Source organism: Cinclus cinclus, chromosome 12 (assembly GCF_963662255.1).
Source record: "Cinclus cinclus chromosome 12, bCinCin1.1, whole genome shotgun sequence".
NCBI classification, from domain to species: domain Eukaryota; kingdom Metazoa; phylum Chordata; class Aves; order Passeriformes; family Cinclidae; genus Cinclus; species Cinclus cinclus.
Genome location: NC_085057.1, coordinates 4,818,119 through 4,832,433, shown reverse-complemented (window position 1 = coordinate 4,832,433; position 14,315 = coordinate 4,818,119). Strand labels below are relative to the sequence as shown.

General features: G+C 46.2%; 1 protein-coding gene across 1 annotated transcript in view; it reads right to left on the bottom strand.

Moving 5' to 3' along the window:
- FRMD4B (FERM domain containing 4B) overlaps window positions 1-14,315 on the bottom strand; it is a 76,338-nt gene that overhangs the window by 44,448 nt on the left and 17,575 nt on the right. The window contains exons 2-5 of the mRNA XM_062500700.1: window positions 11,955-12,020; window positions 11,219-11,313; window positions 9,605-9,697; window positions 6,278-6,362 (exon numbers count right to left, since the gene is read on the bottom strand). Coding sequence (XP_062356684.1) covers window positions 6,278-6,362; window positions 9,605-9,697; window positions 11,219-11,313; window positions 11,955-12,020 — 339 coding nt within the window. The remainder of the gene's footprint in view (window positions 1-6,277; window positions 6,363-9,604; window positions 9,698-11,218; window positions 11,314-11,954; window positions 12,021-14,315) is intronic.

The window sequence follows — 14,315 nt, the reverse complement described above, 5'->3', positions numbered from 1 at the left end:
GCTCTGCTGAGCATCTTAACTGGGACTCAATTCCCAAGCACAGAAACTCCAAGCTGAGAAGAAGCACAGCAAAGAAAGTGTCTGCCTCCAACACCTCAGACAGGTAAAGCAAAGCACAAAAGCAGCAGAATAGGAGAGAGCAAATGGAAGTCTGCTCCTCCTGACCTTCCTCAGAGGAGTACTTCAGATTTCCATTTGTGCTGCATTTCCCCCATGGGGCCCTGCAGCCTGGGTGGCTCAGAATGCTACACAGCTGCTTCACAGCATTCAGATAGTCTGTGATGTCTTCCATTTCATGCATGGAACCCCACAGCCCATGATACCAAGCACAAGGGAGCACAGCCTGAGACCAAACACAGCTCAGTGCACGTGCAGAGGCCAATGCAGCTCTTCTCTGGCCAGACCTGCTGCTTCCCACCTCAGGGGCTTAGGCAAACCCAGCTCAAAAACAAAAGCTGTTAGTGCCTCGTGGTAAGGAACAGCTTCAGGTTTCCCTGTTACACCCTTTATTTTTCTGTCTCTGCCAGCCACTCTCATCCATTTCCCTTTGCCTTTTGTGCCTCAGCCAACACTTAGATGAAACTCCAGAGACAGGAGCAGCTACTCTGAGACACTTGCACGGTGCAACAGGAACACATTTACTGCTGCTTTTTTATCATTAATCCAAGAGTAAAAGCAGAGAATGGGGAAAAGGCATAAGGACTTCCTTGGTTTGCAAGCCATGGTATACAGCAAGTGTCATTAACCTTAAAATATAATCACAGCCTTTCGCTTTCCTACCCCAGCATTACGGCGAGATATCCAACACGCACAACAACAGAACTGGCTGAGCTGTCACAGCATCTTTGCTCCGTGGCCAGGACATCAAAGGTGCAGCACTCTTCAGGGCAATTAACCCAGTCGAGGTGACTACATCGAGAGATGTGAGGCACAAAACTCTGGCTGCAAATCAGCTGAATCTTCATATGCAATGGGCCAGCCCAGCTGGGACACAACCTGCACCTCCCCAAGAGTCTCACAGTCCCTGGAGCACCATCACCCTCTACAGCAGGACTTGGATGGACCTCAGCACTCTCAGAGGAGGCCCTGGACTGTCCCCACCATGGCCAAGCCCTTCCCCACAGCCACCAGTACAGCCCCATGTGAGGTCTCTGGAGGTAAGGAGATGTGCCAAACTACATCACCGTGGGGTCCCGCCTACCCCCTCCTGTCACGTTTTGTTCACAGACTCCATCCTCCTCATCTGCTGACATGCTGCTGTGAAGGCTGGGCCATGGAGGTGGCTGCCACGGCAGGATCCACAGGAAAGAACAGCTCTGGAGGAGAAAAAGGTCCTGCTGAGCCTCAGCCTAGGCTTTACATGTGCGGTCTTTGGGAGCAGAACAGCCAATTCAGCAATGGACAGAGGGTATTTAACAGCCCTTGGCTAGGATCACACTACACTGTGTTACAAGGCTATATGGGAACATTCCCCTCTCCCTTGAGGTGGGGGAGAATTAGGAAATATCCATTATAAAGTTTTCAAGAGCTCTCTGATATATGACCACTTTGCTCCCCATGAGCTAGGAACCAGCCAGACTTTATGCTCACACCACGGGTCTGTTTCAACAGCTCTTCTTGGTAAGCACTGGTCTTCAGGCTGCCAAGTGCTCACAAGCATTGCTGTTCATGGAGCTATCACAGTTACAGACTCCTCTGAAAACTTGCATTTCCTTTAACTTTTCCCTTTTCTTTTTTTAAAGCAATTCTTACCAGTCCTTGAAACAAATGGGAACTTAGATAAACCCCCCAACACCCAGAGATACAGAGGGAAAGGGGAACACAGCCAACTTGACCAAGATCTTCATTTACAGAACATATTTTAAGGCCTGGCAAAGACTCAGCTGTATGGATGCAGAGCTACATGGAGGTTAGCCCCAGTGCATAATAAACTTGACAGTGCTTTGCTAGCCAAGTAGGGTGTAATTTTTCCAAACTTGGCTGTTTCAAAAGAAGAAAAGACTAATTTATCTTTCCAAATTTATCATCAGCATATGCGTGACCAGTTGTGACCCACCTCCCTGAAAGTATCCCAGCTATGGTCATGGGCTGTGCAATAACACACTGAACACATTACAGAACTCCCTGTGCAAACACATCCATTCTGAGATACCCGCTTCACCTGGAACCGAGAAACAGGCTTTCACTCTCCTAAATTCCAACTGTACAGTAGGTTTCAGACAGCTATAAATCTTAACCCAGCTTCTTGGAGTCAAGGATGGGAGAGGAGGCTTTTAAACTGAAGTTGCCACTGCTGAAGCAGTGATTCTCAAAGCCTTGGAAAAGAGGCATGTAAGAAAACGAGAGCCCAGACGTACACAAAGCACTTCCAGCCTTTGCATTCTCCCAAAGTACATGTGGATAAAGAGTTTTTAACCAAGTCACTGGAATGCATTTCCACAGACCTGGATATATAATTACCACCAGCTCCCACCTCCTGCTCGGTGGTCCAAGCTGTTCCTGGCAATGGATGTGACTTCTCCAAGCTTCAAGAGCGTGGATGCTGGAGAGCAGGAGCCAGGCAGCTGCTGGGACCACACAGGACTGAGAGGGCCTGGGGACTGCAGTACCAGACCAGGAGGAAAATGGGCAGCTCGACATGAAAGGAGGGCAGAGTGAGAGCTCTGGCAGTACTGGCTGTCTCAGCTGGATGCCAAGGTTTGTGCAGTGAGGGGGACCAGATGTTCTACAAGGGCAACAGCAAATGTCGTATTCTGTTCACAAGCAAAAGAGGCTTCAGAAAAGTAAAAATGAGGTCTCAGCCCTCTTGTGCCTCAGGCAAAGGGGTCTCCAGGCAGAGGAGACTGCACAGAGAACAGCACAGGTCACAAAGGATGCACAAACCTGGCACGTGCCAGCAAAGGTCCCAGAGGCACAAAGGAGCTTTGACTGCACAGAAGAGCACAGAGGTGCGGGAGTGGGTGGGGAGTAAAAAGAAATACATTTTTGGCAGCTGAGATTTTATTGTGTATCTTGTCCCTTCCTTGCCAAAATGTCTACAGAGATTACAAAATACACAAGCCCCAGATTCCTCCAAGTCCTGGCAGGGTAAAGCAGTACCTGATTTGCAGAAAGAAGCAGAGAGATTGCAAGAAGGAATGTGGGGTTGAAAGGTGAGGAAGAGAATCATGGCTGTGCACTGTGAGCACCAAGCAAGCCTTCACCCTTTTCAGAGCTATCTTGCAGGTTTTGATTTCATTATTTATTACTCATAAGAATGTTCTGTAATATATTATGTAACTAAAAAATATAGTAATATGCTATAGTATTCACCTCAAATTTTGATTCACCTGGTATAAGATGGCCAGCACACATTGCCCAGCAGCTCCAACCTGACCCCAAAGGTGCTGGACTTTCTTAGGGGGATTCCATTCTCTTTGAGTAGATACAGCCACTTCCAGGATTTCACACACAGACATGTCAAAGAATACTGTAAATACATTTCTGATGCAGCCTCTGAACCTTGTAAGCCAAGGATAAATCCCCTCCACAGGAAGGGCTGGCACAAAGCTTTGTCATTGTGCTGGCTGTGCTCGCCCAAACCTTTGTCTGGCTCTCCTGGTGTGTCCCATGTGCCAGCAGGTGCACTGGCATGCCCATGGCACATCCAGGGCAGCATCAGCCTCTCCACCCTCTGCTCAGAAAAACACCACTGTCCTCTAAAGACAGAAGCCATGGGAGCACAGGTACCCACACATTGCTGCGCTGTCAACACATGCCAGTGCTTAGGAATGTCACAAGAGCACTCAAGCATCAGGCATTTGCACCACCCTGGATCTGGGTTTCTCCTATGGGGAAAAGCTACAGTGAAAACTTTGGAAACACCTTTGTGAAAGCAAAAAGCCACAACTGACTTTTAAGCAATCTTATCCACACAGGTATTAGCACACCCCAGGTATTGCAGCATTGATCCCAAACCACATTCTTGGCTTCATGCAGAGATCCAGGTTAGGATATTGTCCTGGCAGGGCATCCTCTGGCACTGCATGCACTGGGAGCTCTCCTGAGCACCTAGGCTGGGTGTGGGTTCCTGCATTTTGACACACTGGGGTTTCCTCACTCCAAGAACGTGGCAAGGAAAGGAAAGGACAGAGAGAGAAAAAATCAAAACCAAAAAGCCAAGCTGAGGCAGGTCTAACCTCCTGGAGCTGGATTAACGACTGAAAAATGCCAGGGAACATTCCTGGCTGTCATCAGTGAGCATCAGCCACTTGCCTCATGGAGCTGGGGATCTGCTCCTGTTCAGACACTGCTCATCCTGTGGCTCCTTCCCTGCCCCACAAAGGAACCAGCAGCACCATGGGAGAGGACAGGCTGTGGGAGCACATCTGAGGGGCTCTTTGCATCCTCCTGTCCTTGTCCCAGGAGCTTAAGATGAGGGTTGGCCCCGTGTGCCCTTCATGACTACTTGAAATCTAAAGACTGACCTGAAGTTTGTCACGTAGAAAGAATATTTTTACAAGAGTTAATTGGGAGGTTAAAAGCTAATTGAGAGTTGATGAACTGGCTCCTGCTGAAGGAGCCACAGGCTTGAGCTGAGCTGTGAAACTGCCAGCACAGAGAGTGCTGCAGGCAGAGCTGGGCATCCCCAGCTTTCCCTGCATGCTTAATCAGCTGGTGCTGCCCAGAGATCCTTCTCTCAGGAGGAAGCGATGCTCCTCATCCTCATCCCTCTCCTGTCCACAGAAACTGGACTCAACAGAAACCCTCTGCTTCTGGCAGTTTTGCTTGTAGGAGCAGGGATGCCACACTTTGGGTTGCTACAATTAAAGAACACACCTTGCAAGCCATAGGGGGAAAAAAAGAGCCAGACTGCCTTCAAACTTCTTTTTTTTTTCCCCCTTCTCTTCTCCTTTGATTTCTGATGTGCTTTATACATACACATAAACACAAACTAACACCCAAATGTTTTAATATTGACTAGGGTTTCTTTCAATAGCAGTGGCATTTTCCACATTATTCCCAAAACCAGACCCATTTTCCAATTCCAAAATTATTTTTGCTACCTGTCTTGTTAAACTGCTCCAGTTAAGGAGCAGTTTAAGGATGGCTACAACTTGCCAAGACCCTTCATTTTTAAGTGGCAGATATGTCAAATAGAGATTTGCTTTTTAATAACCATAATCAGTGAGGCCCCAAGTTCTTCAAGCATCTTTCAAACTTCAGCATGTTTTAAAAATGAACCAATTTCCTTCACTCTTCCACAAAGCAATTCCTGTACAAAGCACAGTCACAGCTCTGCAATTAACCACTTTCAGGTTTCTAGATTCTTTCATAAAATAATGAACACTTGAAACTGAATAAGAATCCTCCAAAATCTGAAGTATGTTAAAGGTAAAAACTTTGGCTGGCTACACTGAGCTCCACCACCAGTTAGTAGCACAGGATTGTTTCCCAAGGATGGGTTTTAAGAACCAAGTAACCCTCTCAGACTGACTGAACCATGAGTGAGAACAAAAGGCACCAGAGTTTGACAGTAACTGGAGAATCCCAAAAGCATCAGAGTAAAGTTCACTGAACTGCAGCTGCATATAGGGGCTTAGCAAAGTTGGCTCTTACATCCCTCTTATTCCAGACCAAGATGTACCTGTAGCAAATCAAACTTATTCTTTAAGATTTTGATTATCACATCCTGACGTGACTTTTAACAACATGTATTTTACCAATCTGAATATTTTAACAGTGGAAGCTTTTCAATCAGTAAGTAAGTACAGAAAATATTCCAACAGCTGGTTGTGATTGCTACTTCATAGGATTTGCTATTGCTATTTACTCTTACTTCACTATCTCACTGATTTAAATAAAGGAATTAGGGACCAAATCCACAACACAGGACCTTCCTCACAGGCCTTTTCTTCTTAAGACAAGTTTGCTTCAAGGTCATTAAAGAGATGCTTGCCTTGAGTGTTTGCTGTGCAGAGTGTAGGAGGATGTGCCACTGAGCTGAGTCTACCTGCGAAGTTACAACCCAGATTTCAAGTAACTTTAAAGCTTTTAAGACTCACTGCAGAGCACTGAGCACACAGCAGGGCTGGGAAAGCAGGACTAGGAAACCATCAGCAGCCTTATCCATTTGCATGAAGCATCAGCATTCAAGGCAATGAGCGAGTCAGCATGCTGAGATCTTAATACTTCAATTAGCTCTAGAAATCAGACATAGCTCCTACCAATTTCTCAGAACTGAGTATGTGGCAGAGGAACGACAGAAGAGAGATGCACAAGAAGCTCCAAGTCTTACCTGGTGTACGCAGGACTTGGCATTCAGAAAAAACAGCTCTACTGTAGTTTTGTCCTTGAGAAAGGAAATGCTTTCAATGTAGAACCTGCAAATTAAAAAAAAAGAACCATAACCATGAGCTACTCTCTTGAATAGGTTTAATCTTCCTCCCAAGTATTTTTATTTCCTCAGTATTTTGTTCTCTAGCAATAAAATAGCACAGAGGAACTATGAGCTACTGCACTTAATTTCCTGTCTTTTAGAAGGGAACAAGCAGAAATCACAGCCTGAAAGCACACAGGGAACAGGGACTCTTGGTTCAATACATCCTGGATATCTGATGACTTTTCAAATGAGATGAAAGCCCTGTTGAATGCTACAGGAGCAAAGCCCATCCCTCCTCTGCAGGTAAAGTCACAGCAGTGGACAAAACAACTCCAAACGTGTTACATATGGGGAAGCCAGTGCAACACTCTCCTGGAGGACAGGGGCTGCTGGCAGGACCACCTTCCTTCCAGGAGAGCAGAAATGCTAATAAGAGCCATTAACTTTGTTCCAGGTCCAGATGCTCCCACTAAATGCTAGGCAGAGGATACAACATTTTTACAGCCAAGCAAAGAGCTGAACACCACTGCCTCAGCAATGAAGATCAGCCCAGGACTTCCCAATGTCTTGTCTTTGATAGCAGGAAGGCTGGATGACCCACACAGGGCAACCAGAACCAGACCAATCTCTTCCACAGCCCCATGGTGCTCCTGAGGCTCCTGACAGCCTCAGGCTCCATGCCCTGACTTTTGCACTGATAATCATCTTGGCATGGATGATTTACAAGACATCTGAGCTGGTCCCCAGCAGCACAGAGCACCTGGTAAGGAGCAGTAAAGCTGGGACCTGCCACACGTGTCAGGAACGTCTGCATTTGTTTATGCTGTCACTTCAAAAAAGTGATACATTAAAGAGTAATTGCTTTAATATTTCACATTCCTACAGCATGTCCCATCAAATTAATTTTAAAGCACTCTCCAGAACGCCTCTGCAGATAATTTACCCATTTCACAGGCATGCAGCCTGTCCAAGGGGCAGCCCAGCAGCCTGCCCCACACATTTGAAAAGCTATTATACATTTCCATGACTCACCTTTCCCATGAACTCTAAGAGCCACAGGTATTTCCACTCTCTCTTGATCTCACCTGATATATTTTTTTCCCCAACGGCTTTGCTAAACTTTACTTTAAATGTCACTAAGTGCTTCTCTTCAGAAATTCAGAGCAGAGGGGCAGGATCCACACTCTTCATCCTTTCCAAGCCTGCTGCCAGACCAGCCCTTCACAGAGTGGACCTTCCTCAGCCTGCTAAAACCTTCACTGCACCAAAACGTGACTTTCCTCAGCCAATGATCTCATTTGCACTTCCAGTTTCTTTCAGCCAGGGTCAGGTGTGGCTGACTTACCTTCAGAAGCAGGACAGTTCTGGTTCTGAAGAGAGGCAGCTCCCAGTCACTCCTGGTACAAAGCAGGAAGCTGTAAAATCTATGGATTTAGGGTGAGGGCACAGGGGGCCACTACCCCTCATCCCAGCTGTGTCCCTGTGCTCTATTTCCTCCGTGGTACAAGCTGTACCTTCTTATCACCCAGTACAGATGGGGAACACTGGACCACAGAGATAAGGATGTTCAGGGCATGGCAGGCACATTTGGGAACACCATAAAGTGCACATTCTGCTTGTACTTTCGATGCTGTCAGCACTCTTGAAACTAAAATGCCATTTCTGAAAGTCCTCGGTCTGCATCATAGAGCCCTTCAGCTGAGTGTACCATCCAAAAACCTCTATGACTGAACAGAGTTTATGCCAGTTGGCAATAATTAAAATCTCAAAGGATTATCACATGTTTCCTTATTGAACAACAAAAGCTCAAGGATCAGAAATGATGAAGGAAAAAGAGGAATCTGCAGATTCCTCCATTTCCAGTAGTGCAACCGGAAACTGCAGGTTCTGAAGTGGCTTTTCTGCTGGAATATCTAATTTCTATGGATCAGGCAGTTTCTGTAGTGCTAATTATTTCTGTATCTTACTCCTCCTGTTCGGCATCTCACTGCCCACCTCTCTGGTTTGGATATCATGACCCCAGAGTCATCAGGCTTAAAATTCCCTTCTAAAAGTTGATCTTTCCAAGGCTGCTCTTCACACAAACTCTTGCCCAAATCTCTGCACACCCTGTCCTGTTGAGGACCATCTTGCAACAGAGAGGGCCAAAAAGAACACCATGAGCAAACAGCATAAATTCCAACCAAAAGAACACTCTAAGCTATAGGATTGCCTTCACAGCTTTCTTGGGCAGCCATAGGCTTTGGCCTCCCACATCCTGATCAAACATTGTAAACCCAAAGTGAAGAGCCCATCATCCCTTTACAAATGGAGCTTTTTCTTTCTGCTAAGTGTGGAAGAGGAGCTCTGAACACCACCACACACCAGCACGTATTCAGCCAGAACAAAGTGCCACTTGTTTGTCCCATTCCCTTGATGACCAGTGGGAGACATGGGGAGGAGCTGGTGCCAACCGACCCAGCCAAGCAAGAGGCTCTGCCTTAGAAGTGCTTCAAATAATTAAGCACACAAGGCATAAATTTACCCAGATCTGAAAAGCAAATGAGGTCAGTCTGCTCTCATTCCCTGATAGACTGCAAGGAAAACAAAAAACTCCAACAATATTAAGAATATGATGGTTTATCTTTTCTGCCAGCACAGCTCTGTTTTGTAGGACGTGAGTTTTTTTCAGGCCCTTAACCAGCAGGGCTTTGCCAGCAAAAGCCCTAAAGTACTGCAATTATATTGGCCAAAATCATCATATTGCCAGGGATTTTATTCTTTCCTGGGGACTGATTAAGCTGTGAGCAAAACAGCCATCAGCAATCACTTTAAAGTAAAGACAACCCTTAAGTAAACAGGACAGAAATAAGTGAAATTGTTTGAATAAACTGCACTGCAATTTAGCACACTCAAAGACAAGTCAGGCAAAGAAGATATTTAAAATATGAGGTTTAAAACAAACAAAGAAAACCAAAACAAACAAACAAACAAACAAAACAAAACAAAAAAAAAAAGCCCAGACCCACCCTAAGGATAATGTCCTAGGAAGTTTAAAAAGTGGCAAGTTCCAACCTACTTTATTTCATAGTTAAATACAAAAGAGAGCAGCACTTAGCCAGAGTCTAATCTCCTTCTAAAAATAGCACACTGCTTTGACATTTATTTCCTATATCAAATCTGTAATCAGTTCCTTTAAACAAAACTCCCTGGTGATAAATAAACCCAAGTGGTAATGTTTGCTTGGTGGAAACAATTACTCACCTAACAGCAAAGTACAAAGTTGCTGGCCCTGGTTTCTTGGGCAAGTCATGGTCCAGGACACGGTGATCCAGCTGCAGCCAGACACTCTGACCTCTATGGAAACAGGTTGGGGAGAAGGTTAAAAACTGGGATGGAATATACAGAAATTGGTTCTTTTCAGTGCCTCTGTTCACTCCAAGTGTTACTTTAAAAAGTTCAAGATTCAGCTCCAAGGCAGGCAAACATCTCATCAAATGACTTCATTTTCTTTACCTAACCCTTAACCCTGTAAGGCTGAGCCATGGGTGCCCTCCAGAGGCCACACACTCCCTCCAAGCACCCAGCCCTGTGCATACACCAAGGCAGGCCCTGGAATGCCACTGGAGTTTCTGGGGAAGCTGACAGCTTTTACATAAAATCCCAGCAGCACTTTAAACCTCACCATGACTCTGTGCCAGCAACCAAAAAACATCCAGAAGAATTTCATGGCAGCTCTTTTTTATTTTGGGGGGGGAGGAGAAATAAGCTAAGTAAAAACAGCATCCTCAAGGGATTTACAGAAGAGATGGGGGAAAGTATTTTCCAGCAAGTGAAAGGACAAGGATATGGCAAAAATATTCTAGCGATAGCCCAAGATGTGAGTGGCTGGTAAAAATAACACAGTGCTGGGGTCAGAGCCCCATTGGGAAGAGCTCCCAGCAGCTCCATGAACTCCAGTGTGTCCCCAGGGCCAGTCCTGCACCTGCACGTGGGATGTGCCTCAGCAGGGTGGCCCCAAACATGGCTCTGATGGGGTTTGTAGGTGAAGGCTTCCATCTGAGACTGCATAAAAAGTGGCAATGGAGAGCAGCAGGAATTAATGTTATCCCCACTAGACAAGAGGTTTATTTAGGGGCTGTATTAGTGCACAACTTCATGTCCCCACTGCCCTAAGCACCTCTGCTCCAGCTCTTTTGGGGAAGCTGAAGGTAACTCCTCTGGAGATGCTGGCCCTGCAGCCAGCAGTTGTAGGGAAGCATTTCAGTGTTCTGCTGAGAGATGAGCCTGAGCACCAGCGAGATTGCAATGAACCCAGCTAACTCTGGGTTAATGCCAGGGAACAGATCTCCCACAGCCTCCCCAGTCTGGACAGAGCATCACACACGGGCTCAGCCAGAGGAAAGTGGTTCCTGGGCAGGACTACCCTCACAGCTCACTCTGCTCAGGACATTTGGGGTTAAAAGGCTCAGTAATACATTTGAGATGCAGGTGAAAAGCAGTAGGAGCAATTAATTTTGGAAATAAATGCAAAACCTTTTTGTTGTTACTAGAAGTGCAGAGGAAGAAGGCTGAGGGTGTTCACATGGGAAATTATCACTCAATCAGGTTTTCACCACGTGAAACAAATATGAAATGTGAAATCACCAGGAAAGTATTTTACAAGGATTCTCTGGTTTGTGCCCAGAAGATATTTTCCAAATATTTTCTATTTTGTGCCTTCCCCTTTCCCCAACCAAGCAACTCAAGCACAGGGTAGAAAACTCTTCTTTGAAGGAAAAAGTCATTTTTTCATCATGCCAAGCTGCCACGGTAGCAGAGATAAGGTTTCACATTGTCATAATGACAGAGCTGCTTAAAATAAATAAACATACTCACGTATCATCAATAAATGTTATCCCAAAATACTCCTTTTCTTTCAGGTTGAAGTGTGAGGCCACCAGATCCAGTAACTCCCGAGACAAAAGTTTGGGCTATTGAAAGAATAAATATAGTTTTATTCATTTCAGTCCAGGCTTTTAATATAAAATAAAATTTTCCTGTGCAAATACTGGTATTTGAGTACTTATGGCCGTGCTAAAACCCTGCTGTACACCTGAATACAGAAGTGACATATCAGACTCAGGGTGTCTCAGTGGAGCTGTGTGGAGCATAGAGAGGCAATTCTGGGCTTAATCCATGACATTAGGCTGAACAGCACAGACTTGAGTGCTGCTTTCCTCTTTCTGAGGGAGAAAGCTGCATCCCAGGCTTTCCTGCACTTATGGCAGGAAGGATTTTCTAATTAAGAACACATTGTATAGTGGAGGATCTCATACTTCGAGTTTTGTTATGGGAACAAAACATCCCCAAAACCACAGAGTTTTTTTCCCATCTAGATGACAAAAAAACACCGCCACAAGGGGTGTGTTTAATATGCTTTACGAATTTTGGTGAAAGCAAAAACTGAATGCAGAACTGATGGCAGATATTTTGCCCACGATGCACGGGGAAATCCTTCAGCTAATCCAGGTATCAGGAGAAGCACATATTTCCTCAGCATGCTTATTCCACTCCTGTGAGTTTTTCTAGGAAGAGGTAATAACTTTTCTTCAGCCCCCAAAAGAAAACGTACCTGAACCAGCAGCTCCAAGTTCCTGTCATCGAGGAGATGCACCTGGCAGTGCCGGCCCTCGGTCATCTGCAAAGACAGCAGCACAGTCCTGTCAGGAAGAGCAGGATTCCTGGCTTTCCTGGCTCGCACCAGAGCATGTGAGGCTTGGGGACAAGGGCAGTGTGAAGCAAGTGTCTGATTCTGATGGATAAGGCAATTGATTCCATATGGAGCTGAGGGTCCTTCTCCAAGGACTCGGTCTGGGGAGCTGCCTCAGCACTCTCAGTTCCTGTCAACTTCAAGCTGAAATTAAGGGTGCTTAGCAGCACTCAGGATCAGATTAAAAAAACCTCATAAATGCTGTGAGAAATCAATGTGAGGATGAGCCAGCCTGGCCAGTGCCACAGCCACAGGCTTTTGCTCTGGTGAGGAGCAGATGACCAGGGACCCAGGAAACCCAGATCCATCCAGCCCTCCCTGCAGATGGTCAGCCCAGATCTGGTCCATTGTCCTGTGTCTACAAGAGATGGAGTCCCTACCAGCACATTTTCACTTTGACAGCTATTGAAAGTCATCACCTCCATGGAATTCTTACACAGGAGCTGCACACATCAACAAGGTGCTTGAACTGCATGACTAAGAATGGGATGAGCTTTGTAACCTCTGATGCTGTATCTGAACCACCTCTTTCATGTCACATTTATCTCCGGCAAAAGAAGTCTCTTCCTCTCTTTAGGAGGCAAGCAATTCAGAAATAGCTGCCCATTATGCCCTTTTAATATCTGCCCTTTGAAATCTAATACATTTCAATGAAAGCTTTTACATTATTTAATATCTGTTCTAATTCTGGGCCTTTCAGCAGCTTCACTGAGGACCATCTTTGCAACACTCCCCGGGCCAGAGCTGGTGAACGAAACCTGGCTTTCATATTTGTTCTCCCAGCCTGAAAGTAACTAATTTTCCTGACAGCACAAGCTTCCAGCCGACTATAAATTGTGAGCTGTGAGCAGGGGCCGGGGGTGGTTTGCTTAGACAGGGGCTCCCAGGGGGATTAAACAGTAACACGCAATGGTTTCTGCTCTCACATCCCTCTGGCTCCGCAGGGATAGGGACAAGGACAGGGCTGAGCTGTAGTGCCATCAGCACCTCTCATCACCTCCTGCCCTGTGCATGCTGCACACCCAAGCCTTACAGAGACTTAAAAATAAACACAATTAATACGTGATTACAGTACAACCGCAGAGACCTCCCACCTCTGCACTGCGAGGGCTGCCCAGACACAGCCGCTCTGCCCGGAGCACCCAAATCAACAAATCTTCATTGTTCCAAATAATGGAGCTCATTTTGACCAAAAGCCGAGAGGGAGTGCCCTCCTGACCATGAGGGGCTGCAGGCACAACTCCCTGCAGTGTCCAGCATCTGTGCTTCAGCACCGGCAACTTTTGGCACTGCTGAGCATCACATCGCCCACCAAAACAGCAACACTGGTGCAAGGACCGTTTGCAGAGAGAGTCAAGAGAAAAGAAATCCCTTCCTTCCCCTTTGTCTTACTGCTACAAAATGAATTTGTACAGAAGTGCCAGGTGAGGAGTGACACATGGTGCCCGCAGCAGTTCAGAGCACAGGGCTGCTCCACCCTGGACCAGAGATCTCGCTGCTGCATCCCTTGGTGCTGCACCCTGCAGAGCATCCATCCCCTTCCCCGTGCCCTGCACTCCCAGCAAGGCACCACCTCCAGCCATCCATCCCTCTGGTTCTGGAAGCAAAGCTGCACCACCCCAACTCCAGCTTGCAGCACGCTCCCTGAGATTGATCTGCTGCCCAAACACAGTGCCCAGAGCCCTTAAATCCACTATGATCCATTCCCAGGTCCATTTGTTCCCGAGAGCTGAAGGGAACGTGGCAGGCTCATAACGAAGTGCCCATTACCATCAATTAATCATTTCATCAGCACACCCTTTAAGGTGCAGCACATTTCTGGCTCTGACACACTGTTACCAATCTGCCCCTGTTGCGAAGTGTCCAATGCAATGGTGTTTTCAAATCATTCCCCATCTGTTGCTCTGAGATAGCACGAGGGTTGCCATTATTTAATTGCAAGCTGCTTTAGCTTCCACCCAGTGAAATCACATCAATCACTTCTGACCGTTTTAATTGCCTCGGTTGTCTGTTGTTAAGTAAAAAAGGTTTCTGTTATAGCAAACACATCCACAAAACTTCATGCTGAGGAGAAAGAAAGGCATCTGGAAGGATTAAAACATAGAAGAAATACCAAGCATCATCCACGCTTCAATTCAGCTATCCAAGGTAACTGCAAAGCACCTCAACAGTAAATAAACCTCATGACACCCCTGAAGATAGGCAGGATACAGCTATCCCTTA